At 44.8% G+C, this 12191-nt stretch overlaps 1 protein-coding gene across 2 annotated transcripts in view; it reads right to left on the bottom strand.

Annotated features, from left to right (window-relative positions):
* The window catches only part of vps45 (vacuolar protein sorting 45 homolog), a 16057-nt gene extending 4242 nt beyond the window's left edge, over nucleotides 1-11815 (bottom strand). Inside the window, exons 1-13 of one of the 2 annotated variants that reach the window (XM_026155929.1) lie at nucleotides 10502-10566; nucleotides 10259-10398; nucleotides 9729-10010; nucleotides 9433-9567; nucleotides 9286-9346; nucleotides 8754-8833; nucleotides 7006-7074; nucleotides 6783-6920; nucleotides 6433-6543; nucleotides 6102-6236; nucleotides 5766-5879; nucleotides 1703-1870; nucleotides 1402-1560 (exon numbers count right to left, since the gene is read on the bottom strand). In XM_026155929.1, coding sequence (XP_026011714.1) covers nucleotides 1402-1560; nucleotides 1703-1870; nucleotides 5766-5879; nucleotides 6102-6236; nucleotides 6433-6543; nucleotides 6783-6920; nucleotides 7006-7074; nucleotides 8754-8833; nucleotides 9286-9346; nucleotides 9433-9567; nucleotides 9729-9986 — 1428 coding nt within the window. In that variant the 5' untranslated portion in view covers nucleotides 9987-10010; nucleotides 10259-10398; nucleotides 10502-10566. Of the gene's footprint in view, nucleotides 1-1401; nucleotides 1561-1702; nucleotides 1871-5765; nucleotides 5880-6101; nucleotides 6237-6432; nucleotides 6544-6782; nucleotides 6921-7005; nucleotides 7075-8753; nucleotides 8834-9285; nucleotides 9347-9432; nucleotides 9568-9728; nucleotides 10011-10258; nucleotides 10399-10501; nucleotides 10567-11687 lie in introns of those variants that run through there. The other variant, XM_026155928.1, reaches the window with a different exon arrangement.
* Between the last annotated feature and the right edge of the window lie 376 nt (nucleotides 11816-12191).

Genomic DNA, 12191 nt, shown 5'->3' with positions numbered 1-12191 from the left:
CCTGGACAAAAAGGCTAAAATGACCAAAGAAAAAGTGGAAAACAGTTAAACATGAGAGGTTTTTGGACAAAGTTTGTGTTTTTTCCATTGATTAAGCACTGCTTCCAGCCAAGAGGGATACCATATATGCCCCATAGCTGCAGAAAAGGCTAACATTGTTATCTTTTTACAAAAAAACAGCTAAACATGAGAGGTTTTTGGACAAAGTTTGTGTTCTCCATTCTTTAAGCACCGGTTCGAGCACCGTTTAAGCACCGGCACCGTTTCAAAAGTACCTATTTGGCACTGGTATCGGATAAAACCTAAACGATACCCATCCCTAATTGTAACAGCTGTGAAAATAGCAACACTGGACGTGTTAGTCGAGCTGTGGACCCCCCAGTAGTCCCAGTTCAATTAAAAAGGAGGGGAGGGCTACTGCGCAGTACAGCCACGAAAGCCGTGTGAATGGCCCAACATCCTGTGTGCGAGTTATGTGTTGTATGACGGTGTGTGTGTGTGTGTGCGAGCACCCAGGCCCCCCCACCTACACACCTACTCTCCGCCCCCGAGGGAAGCAGTCAGACGTGTCATTGTGAAGACGTTTCAGCATATTCGTGTCCAGATGTTTGGATCTGGATTGATGGAAAGATTTTGCTCCTACGTTACAGTTGGGAGGAAAACTGGCTCATCAATTTCAAAAAATAGCTTAGACATTGTTGTTAACCCTCGGGGGGCACAGACATTTCAACATTTTGTTCCCCAAGTAGGTATTTCTCCATTCAGCTGATTGTAGTTAAAGTTTTCCTGTATTATCGGTTGCAGCTGCTGATATTCTAGAAATTTACAACTTCTTTAAATGAAATAAACATCTTGTATTTTTTATCCCTTTTCATGCCACAATGATCTGATTGTTCCCAATGGCTGTTAGTTTACCTGGGATAAGTAAGCACCTACCAGGCGGTCAGCAGGTGTTTATGGCTTTTAAAGCAGTTATGATGCTTAATACTGGAGCTTATGAAGGGCAGAGGAGAGATTTTTGCTTTAACACATAATGCTTGTTCTATGATCAACCAGGTCTGAGAGCCTGGTGGAAACATTTATACCTGGATATCCGATGTTACCTGACTGCTGGTGGTATTTACAACTCAGAGACAGAACATCTGACATGGATGAGAACTTATCTATAAGTGTGATCGTCTTTATATTGAGGTTCGTGAGTTCCTAAGGAAACACATCGTCAGCATAATGAACTCCTTTAACATCCACGTTTGGTCAGATTGCTGCCACTAGTGGCTCGATAAAAATGACAGGAAGTGAGGGAGAAAGCAGACAGGCCTGTCTAACGCCCCTCTGCAGACCGAAGCTTTGTCAAGTACGAGCCTTTATCCTAGCACGAGCGTTTGGAGAGCTGTCTGTTACCCTGCGGTGACGCTCAGACACTCCTCTTCTGCTCAGCTCGTCCATCAGAGATGACAGGATGCTGCTGCTGTGGCGCTCGTACCTCAGAGCGTAGAGCATGACGAGGCGCACGGCGTCCAGCTCAGACACGCGTGGATTTTGCAGCAGTCGCCGCACATTCTGAAAGAAGATGTTGTGTTATGGCCCAAACAAGCAGGAAAGGAAGACAGGAAGTCAACACAACGCATCCAGAATGACCTTCATTTATGACACATTCAAAAAAACCCGTGAAGCTCAGGAGGACGGAACAGCTGACATTTACCTGCTGAGCGCTCGAGTGGTCATTCTGACAGGCCAACTCCTGCTCCACCTCCGACACCTCCATCAGCTGCCGCTCCGACACTAGTCGGGACAGCTCGCCCACCACCGTCACATGTTTGGACACGGTCCCCGACATCTTCTTAAACTGGGGGTAGTTATCTACAAATGCCTACAGTGGGTGACAAAGGACACAAATCATCAACATTTTTTACAAAGCATCACATAATTAAAACATTCAAACATTCCACAAATACAAGAAAAAATACATGTAAAAGTTTTCCTTCCATCCATTTTCTGCTCCAGGTCCAGCAGTTTGAGCACAGAAGCCCAGGCCTTCCTGGGTCTGGCCTGAGCCCTCTTCCCAGGGACACGCCCAACATTCAGTTTAATTATATTTTATTTATAAAGCGTCAAATTACAAAAACAACAGTCGCCTCAGGGCACTTTATACTGTAAAGTAGACCCTACAATATCACATAGAGAGAAAAACCCAACAATCATATGACCCCCTATGAGCAGCACTTCGGCAACGTTGGGAAGGAAAAACGGACACTCATATAAGCTCATCCAGCGTTCCCTGACCAGGATGAAAAGCACATTGCTCCCCCTGAATAACAGATGGGCTCTCCTCTCCATCACCCTGGCATAGAGGCTGAGGAGTGTGATCCCGCTAAAGCGGGAGGGAACTCTCCCTGCTCTATTCCGGCCCATTTGTCAGCCAATCAACATCCAGCAGCTCACGTCATCTGATTCCAACAACCAGCAGTCAGGAGGGCTGCAGGGAGCGCATCTCGGGTGAGGGAAAACTGCTCTGCTGTCTGACTTCCGTGCACAGACGGACACAGCTGTGGTCCATAAAACCAGATTTAGGGACCTTGGGTCACATCTCATCCACCCTGTTGGCCCTGACTGGATAACTTTTTAAATACATCAACCTCAGCGACTCACTGGGTGATGAGTACAAATAAAAGTCTTAAACACAGGAGACTCCAAATCACAAGTTAGGAAATGCACGTTTCTGGGCCACGCCCCAACAACGCAATCTTTAAGCCTTACGGTTGTTATCCATTCAATTTCATCCGTCCAACTAGGGCTGGGCCATATTATACCGTTCACGGTAATACCGGTATAATGTTAGGCAACGATAGGAAAATGAAATATCGCGATAGAATGGGAGTAAAGCGCGCATGCGCAGTGCCTTTGTTTTCATACGCACATGGCCGATTGTTGAGTGAAACAGATGAACCAGAATTGGTTTGTAAAAATGGTGCAACACGACAAAGCACATTTTTTTGCAGAACATGCAAGTGGCCGTCGTTATTGTCGTATTTGTCGGACTAAGATGCTCTTAAATCTGGGAGTAATCTGGGTCCTAAACTCCGTATGCTTCAGGTCAAACAACACTGCAGCATCACTGAGAGTTAAAAACTGTCTAAATTCTTTCATCTTTAATAAAACGATCAGCATTGCTGCTTTACCAGGTGTAACTATGAAGTTTAACTTCCAGGCATCCATGAAAACAAAAGTTATTACATTTAACGGAGTTAGAAGTTAGCAGGAAGCTAGCGGAAGTTAGCTCGCTAGTTTCGCTAGTTACCTAAACATGATATTGCATGTTCTGACTGAGAGATTTCTGAAAAAATTCAAACGTACAGCTCTGTTATCACTTCCAACATAAATGAAGACAGGAAACTAAACAGCAGTGACGTTTGTAGGGTTACTGAAGTTGGGCTAGCTGGTATATAATGATGTGCTACGTGATCGCTAGCGACACAGCTATGTTAGCATAACATAAACAGTGAAGCTGGAGGACGAACACTAACACTTTTCCACTTATAAAAGTTAACGTGAAGGTTCTTCATGGTTAGAGACAAATGCAATCGCATGGCAGGATGCTGTAAACGGACCAAACTTCAGTCAGGAGAACAACTGAGATAATCCATCCACAATACGAGGTTAGTCATTAATATACTGCAACAACATGGGAATAGAGCAGCTGCCAGAGAATTCAACATTAATGAATCAATGGTACAGAAGTGGAGGAATCAAGAAGAATGAGTTTAATAAAGTTTGATTTATCTGACTGCTTTGTTTCGCTTAATGTGCCTTATAATCCCGTGCACCTTATGGTCCGGAAAATGCGTACTGCACACTGCAGTTTAATGTTGCAAAGCACCTCTTTTTAACTTCAGTGGATATTATACATGGTTATGCTCAGGATATGTCAGCACATTTCTACTGGAAATGCCTTTTGGTTAAACTTTCAGCAAGGAATTTGCATTTGCACTGTTACATTTTTATAAAGCTTTAATGTACATAAAAACCAGCTTCTTGTTTAAGTGAAAATAAATGGAAGGTTGTCTTTTTGCACTAGTAATGTTGTGGAGTTGTATTTTGTCTCGCATCAATTATATCGTCAGTTATATCGTTATCGCAAATTTTCAAATATATATCGTGATAAATATTTTTGGCCATATCGCCCTGCTCTACGTCCAACCATCCTCTTCTGAATGTCTTGATGCTCAATCATCCAGGTAAGTAAATCTCCAAAAGTTGATTCTGTTCTGGACGTAGCGTTTGTGGGAGAAACGTTTCGTCATCATCAGGTGACGTCTTCAGTCTCAGCTGACTGTTGGTCTCGTATGACGTTACATCTCTCTTCACTTGCATCCCAGTCATGGAAGCGTTGGAGGTAGTTCATAAGAGACTACAGGATGACCTCAGCAACAGGATCACCGTCAGCATCCACCAAGTGTGTTTGAACTGTGTCTTCATTCCACCTACTTCACATGCAAGGGTCAGTTCTACAGGTAGAAACATGGGTGTGCCATGGGCTCCCCAGTTTCACCCATCGTGGCCAATTTTTACATGGAAGAAGTGGAAAAGAGGGCTTTGCTATCCTACCCTGGAACACCACCAAGCCATTGGTTCAGGTATGTGGATGACACCTGGGTGAAAATCCAATCTCAGGACGTACCACATTTCACAGATCACATTAACTCATCAAATAAATCAGGGAGGATATGAAAAGTGGCAGGTTAGCCTTCTTAGACTGTGAGATTTCCATCAGGGCTTTGATCAGTGGCCATGAGAATTTGCATAATTACGATGAAGGACCTGACCTCCCAGCCCATTGTTCCTTCAGTGGGCTGGTTTCAGTCATTATGCAAATGTCCTGTTTATAAGATTGAAACCTGCAGTCAGCTGAGACTGAAGACGTCACCTGATGATGACGAAACATTTCTCCCACAAAACGCTACGTCCAGATGAACAGAATCAACTTTTGGAGATCCTCTTCTGAAGCAGAGTCATGGTGGGTAAGCAGGTTCTTACAGACATCCTCCCCCCGCCTTACACTTTCCCTCCTGGGAGCTACGAGGCCTTCTGAGGCTAGTCAAAGGGTTTTTGTGTCTACCCTGGGATCTCCTCCCTGTGCCCAGAACGCCTCCAACGGACGGTGCCATGGAGGCATCCTAATCAGATACCCAAACCACCTCAGCTGGCTCCTTTTAACACACAAGAGAAGCGGCTCCACTCCGTCTGGAGGTTTGAGTTACTCGATCTGTAAGGCTGAGCTCAGCAACCCTGCACAGGAACCTCATTTCAGCTGCCTTTCAGATTTCATGACCACAGCTGAGGGCTGGAACGTAGGCGGACTGGTAAATCAAGAACTTTGGCCACCTCTCTCTTCACCACGACAGTCTGATACACCGCCCACATTCCTGCTGACACCAACTCGCTGGCCCGATTCACGCTCCACCTCCCCATCATTTCAACTCTCTTGCTTGTGGCGACCTCCATCCTCCAATCCAGAGGGAGCATTCCAACATTTTTCAGCAGTTGCTATGACGGGGAAATTAACTACAGAGGCCAAACCAGTTGTGTATCAGGCTGTAAACATGATTATTTCTGCATTTTAACACAGGAGTCTAAGGGGACTGACTCCCTGCTGAAGCCTCTGGACTGCAGAGGAACTCACATTTCCAGCGCTGGGGTCGATGTTCGTGTAGTAAAACCTTTAAACTTGTATCAGTAAACAAGCTGAGCCCTGGCTGGAGCCTGACCTTCATGTCTGAGATGGACTCCAGCTTCTGTTGTCCTTTTGGCTTTTTCTTTTGGAAATCCTCCATCAGGTTCTTTATATTGGTGCCAATCTCTCCAAAGTTCAGGTACAGGTTCTAACGAGGAGACGAGAGAGCGAGGTTAGTGACTGTTAGGACTCGTTTCTGCTCTGAGAGTTACCATTGTAACCTGGACTGAAGGGGCAGCTGAAACATCACATTTTTAAAGTCTGCTAGAAACCTACCAACATGACGAGCGCAGCTTGTTTCTGTCACTCGTTTCAATCCTATTAACGCTGAGCACAGATGCTGACAGATGTGCTGCTGTGTGAGACTCACGTTGGCGTAGAACTCGTCATTCTCAGCTGACAGGACCACCTCTCTCAGGTCTTTGCTGATCCCGGGCACTCTGGACAGGTCGATCCTGTTGTTGTTGAGGCCAAGCAGCTCGTGGACCATCGCCTGGTATGTCCACTGCAACACAGCGAAAGCTCGTAAACACGCACGCGCTTCACACAGACACACAACCAGTGAATTTATGATTTGCTCATTTTGTACACACAACAGCCATCAAATGAAAGTGACAAATGAGCTGCAGAGGATGCAGTGTGAAAGATGACAGAATTATTAAAAGTGCAAAATGATGTCACAGAGGACAGCGAGCGGTCACCTGATTGAGCAACGGCGTGATGGCATCGTCGCTGCGGTCCAGGATAAGCAGCAGAGGAGGAACTTCAGTCTTCCTGAAGTCAAACAGCTCGTACTCCTTCGTGATGATTTGCTGACAACAAACAAATAAAATACTGAGTAGTACTTTTATTCTTCAGAGCACTACTTGAGTAAAAGTGTTAACAGCTTGAGGCTCAAGTGTTTAAACCCAAGTGCTCAGGTTACAGCACAGAGCTGACATCATCTTTGACCAGCCAACAGGACACTCGGTGCTAAAATAACCTGTAGTGGCATTAAAAGCACTTTTCAGTGAGTGTGTGATGACGTGTGTGATGATGTTGCTGTGGAAACCTTGACGCTCTCCGCGAGCCGCTTGGACATGTCTGAGGACAACTGGTAGCGGATCATCGGACATTTCTTCAGAGCAAGCAGGACGGAGGTCAGTCCCTGAGTGCAGCGTGCCAACATAGAGGGTTCCCAGCTCCGCCCCTAAAACACACACAGGTGATGTGATTGCAGCATGTGGAGCTTTTTAGGGCGGAGCTCTGACAGCTGAGGGCCATGTGGTTCTTACCCGAGTGACTCCCTGCAGGTTCAGAGAGAACAGGTGAGGATTCACAGCGATGAAGTCTCCATAGAACTCCTGCAGACACACACGCGCACACACACACATGCAGACACACACACACACACACACACAGGCAGACACACACACGCGCACACACACACATGCAGACACACACACACACACAAGCAGACACACACACACACACGCGCACACACACACATGCAGACACACACACACGCACACATGCAGACACACACACACGCACACAGGCAGACACAGGCAGACACACACACACACACACACACACACACAGGCAGACACACACACACACACACACACATGCAGACACACACACACACACACACACACGCACACAGGCAGACACAGGCAGACACACACACACACACACGCAGACACAGGCAGACACAGGCAGACACACACACACACACACGCAGACACAGGCAGACACACACACACACACACACATGCAGACACAGGCAGACACACACACACACACGCAGACACAGGCAGACACACACACACACACACACACACACACAGGCAGACACACACACACACACACACACATGCAGACACAGGCAGACACACACACACACACACAGGCAGACACACACACACACACACACACACACACATGCAGACACAGGCAGACACACACACACACACACACACACACACACACATGCAGACACAGGCAGACACACACACACACACACACACACACACACACACAGTAAGCTATACTTCTGCTACTTTGGTTTTGATGATGTCACTCAGGTGTGTAAAGGGTTAGAACTGTGTTCACAGCAAACATGGCGCTGAGTTTGTCCTCGTGATGCTCACGCGGGCAGGACGACAGCTTGCCAGGACATCCTATGAATTCTCAGACCTCGGCACAGTTTTGTTCTGTGTCTGCTTTAAAATTAAATTTGATCAAACAGCTCGGCCCGACCAAACCGCCATAGTAAGCTCCTCCTCCATTTGTGACTGTCAGCATCTCACCTGACACTTGGAGAAATGATGATGTAGCACTGATGGTCATGCAGGCCAAGCTGGATGTTAATAGCAAGGAATTCTTTCATATTACATACATAACCGTAGCATGTTGGGCTACATGTTACTGATGTCATCAAATGAAGGCGTCACAGAGGAACACTTTCAGCTCTAGTCAACTTAAACTCTGATTATAAACAAGTATTTGTTGTATTATTAGAGGAAATGTTTAATCAGTGAAATAATGATCTGTCCAAAGCTTGAAGGTTTCCACATGTCAGACGTGAATCACGGTTAACTGGATCCAGCCTAAAAATCACAAACGTGCCGCCGTTACCCAAATCACTACGTTCACTGATGAGATGGAAACGCCAACAGCTGTTTTTCTGCTCCTGATCTCACGCTCAGTTGCTCCTTTGACTCAAACCTCATAATTAGTTGAAAAGAACAACCCGACGGAGCAAACGGTCGAGCTCACAGGATTCATGCTGGTTAATGAAACTGAAACAATGAGAAGATGACACAAAGATTTAACCCTGCAGCATCAGCTGACCTCTCTCTGCAACAAGGAGGTGAAGACAGAAAAAGACCCTGGACTAATATTATTATATTAATGTTGTTAAGACGTATTTTGGCAGAGTCAAGTTCAGCTAAGAATGAGCCGCCATGACTGACAGAGAGATCTTACATCATGTAGAAATATTAAACCCCCACGCTTCCTCGGAGGTCCTGACACTCACCTGGACTTCAGCCACCACTTCCTGTTCATCAGCCTCAGCCAAGGCCTTGATCTCACTCTTACTGATCACGTTGCTAAAGTCTGAAACACAGACACAGACACAGACACACACACACACACACACACACACACACACACACACACACACACACACAGCAGTCAGTTGATGGACTTCAGGTACAAACAAACTTCTGCCCCAAACCAAACTCCAGAGAAGAAGTCTCTGATATCTGTTCAGCTGACAAGTCCACAGCTGTAAGTGAAAGATACCTCACATTTGATGACAGTGTCACCCTGTTTAATCAGACTGGCGTCATTAAAAGCAGCAGGATTCGCTTTTAGCAGCCCCTCTTCAATGTGTATAACGAATTTTCTGATAAGATCGCTGATCTCTAGGATTCTGCAGCAAAGCTAAACTCAGTTGTGTATCTTAGCTTCCGAACTATGTTTGAACTGTCCGAGGACGACGAGTGTCAAACCAGCAACCCTGTTCTCCTCTCACTCCAGCCCTAACTGTCACTGTGGAAACTTACAGATGAAGTAGACGCTGTACTTGGGCCTCCTCAGCTCCTGGATCAGGTGCTCCACATTCTCCTGCAGCAAGCACACAAACACACAGTTGCAGATGGTGTTACCTCACACACAGACACACACAGAGTTACTCAGAGGGCGGTTTGTACCTTGGTGGGCCGCAAGAAGCAGATGGCTTTAAGGTGCTTCATGTTATCCCTGTTCTGAGAGTCAATCCGCTCAAACAGGTAAACCTCCTTCTGCAGGATCTCAGACTGAGTGTACACCACGCTCACTATACTGGTCTGAACACACACACACACACACACACACACACACACACACACACACACACACACACACACACACACACACACACACACACACACACACCATCAGACACAGTAACGTTGCTGTAAACACTGCTGAGCACCAGCACCGCTAACAGTCCTGGGTCGGTCCTCACCGTCTCCTTGTCCATGAGCAGCACCTTCATCCCGGGCCCGCTGATCTCGATCATCTTGGAGATGTACTGCTTCACCGCGAGCGTCACATTCATGATGGCGACACTCAGAGACCATAAACAAAAACAAATAAACAAAGAGCAGCGGCTGCAGAGAGGGTTTTTTCGTCTCTTTACCTGCGGAGCTGCTATAACAACACTGGAGCAAACTTCCTTCCGGGTCCCTGACGTCACGTGCCGCACGCACTCTGCTTGCGTCATCGGGTTCTGAGAGATTTTTCTAAACTGGTAATAATAATAACAATAGTAATAATAATAATAATAATAATGCACGTTGATATTGCCTTTTAGGCTGACGTAGAATAACATCCTTCAGTCAGAATTTTAAAATGGAAAAACGTAAATTACACAATTCCACTCGTGAAACGCTTTATTTATACCAAAAACAACAACAACAAATACTAGTCTTCGTTAACATATATATTTACATGCAAATAATATACATGTAAATATATTTACTGATTTCTTTTTACATTTTGTTGGTTGTTGTGTTAGAAATCGCCACACCATCCTAACACTTTGGGCTGGAAAGTTTAGGTAGGTAGATTCCGGAGCTGTTACATTAGAGCCTTTGATGGTCGCCGTTCATGTCTTTAATCAGAGTTTATAGACTCTGTAAATAAAAACAGTCCCAAACTGATTAATTCTGTGTTGCTAATAATTAGCTTAGCATTAGCATGCCAAAGATAAGAAGCATGCCACAACTGTTAGCGTACCGACATAGCGCTGAACTCTACTTAAACTGGCAGAGTGTGGTGCTTAAACTGAGCGTATTTATCGTCGATAAGCAAAAACATCCGGTTACGAGGAAGAAAACATTTAATAAGTCACATATCAAAACAGCTGCTGTGAGCCCCACGGAGAGGTATCACTCCGCTCCGTCTGAATGTAGTCCCGTAACAGCAGCGCAAACGGGAGGTTGTTGGCGGAGGGATACGGTTGTGCTAGCAGGAGCAAACGACATCTCCAACGTGTGTGTGAAGACCACACATTATTCATTTTATTCCTAAAGGAAAAGCACACTGTTCACAGGCGGAATTTTAACGGAATATATAATTGTTTTGCACATTAAATGTCCGGATAAGGTAAGCGTCTGGTTGGTATACTTTTTCAATGGATGTCATCCAGAGTTATTGAAGTCTCTGAGTTAGCAGCTCGGCTAGTTAGCATAGTTAGCTCAATGCTAAGCTACAGTGTGGAGAGACTGTAGGGAAAGATAATGGTGTATAGATTTGTTTTTATCACTCAACTTTTAGTAGTTAGAAATCAGTAAGTGACACGTCGTTGATCTTTAGCATGCTAAGCTGCAGCTGTGGTTACTGAATGTGTTTTAATTGAGTTTTGAAACTTGCTCATGAACTAAATGTATTAATGTTTTTTAAGCTCTGTTACTTCTAATAGAGTTTAAGGTCACCTATAACAACTTTGAGCTACTCCCTTTATCAGCTACTAATGAAATCTCTTTGTTGTTGAAAATAAAATATTAATACGAGCTCCTTATTGATGAAGTTGGCACTGCTAACTTTGAGATGGCCACTAGCAGAATGCTCATACAGAGCAGCTGACATATTTATGAATGAAAAAGGTTCAGATCTGTGTAGAGCTGCAACACTAAACTCGTTGAGCTTTGAATTAGGTTTTTAAAATTTGTTTTCGAAGATTTAAGCCAGAAGGAAATAATTTTAGTTTGAGATTTCCTTTTGCGTTCAAAAATAACATTGGTATAATTAGCCACATGCTCTTTGTTAGGAACCCCTGTGAAATGCTTTTATAAAGCTTATTTTGACTGATGTCCTGTTTGAATTGCAGAGTTGATTTATTAGACTGTATTAAAAAGGAGGTCTCTATAGATAATTTCCCTGTTCAGAACAACTGTACCTGGTGAATGTTTTTATAACTCACCTGTTCAAATTGGATTAATGCTTAATATTTGCATTTTTTAGAGGCATGTTTGGCCGATGGGTGCACACTGACGGAGGTGGTTCTAGCTGGAGCCTCTAGTTTTTGTGCAGGTTTGTCTCACAGGTGTGTCCTTCCAGCAGGCAAGGAGATGACGACAGAGGTGGAGAGGCCAGCAGGAGGCACAGCTGACCAGGAGATGAAATGTAATGAAGAGGAGGAAGAGGTCCTGCAAGAAAAGGATGATGAAGGTTAAAAAAAACCCCAAACAAACAATTCTTTACAATGAAATGAATTCAGCATATGCAGGTTATCCTTCCATTATCTCGATTCACTTAACTAACGGCCGTGTCTAAGAATCTGTATTTATTAATGATGCTCATCAGGGAAGCGCAAAGATTGTAGAGGCTGCTGAAAAACTTTACACCCTCCTACTCTTTCTGCAGAGGTCCGAAGGACCAGCAATGATGACATTTTATTCCATGACGTAAATTAGTCTTTATATAT

This window comes from Astatotilapia calliptera, chromosome 22 (assembly GCF_900246225.1).
Source record: "Astatotilapia calliptera chromosome 22, fAstCal1.2, whole genome shotgun sequence".
Classification (NCBI taxonomy): Eukaryota; Metazoa; Chordata; class Actinopteri; order Cichliformes; family Cichlidae; genus Astatotilapia; species Astatotilapia calliptera.
Note: the sequence above shows the minus strand (reverse complement) of the source record. Positions and strands in the feature narration are given on the sequence as shown.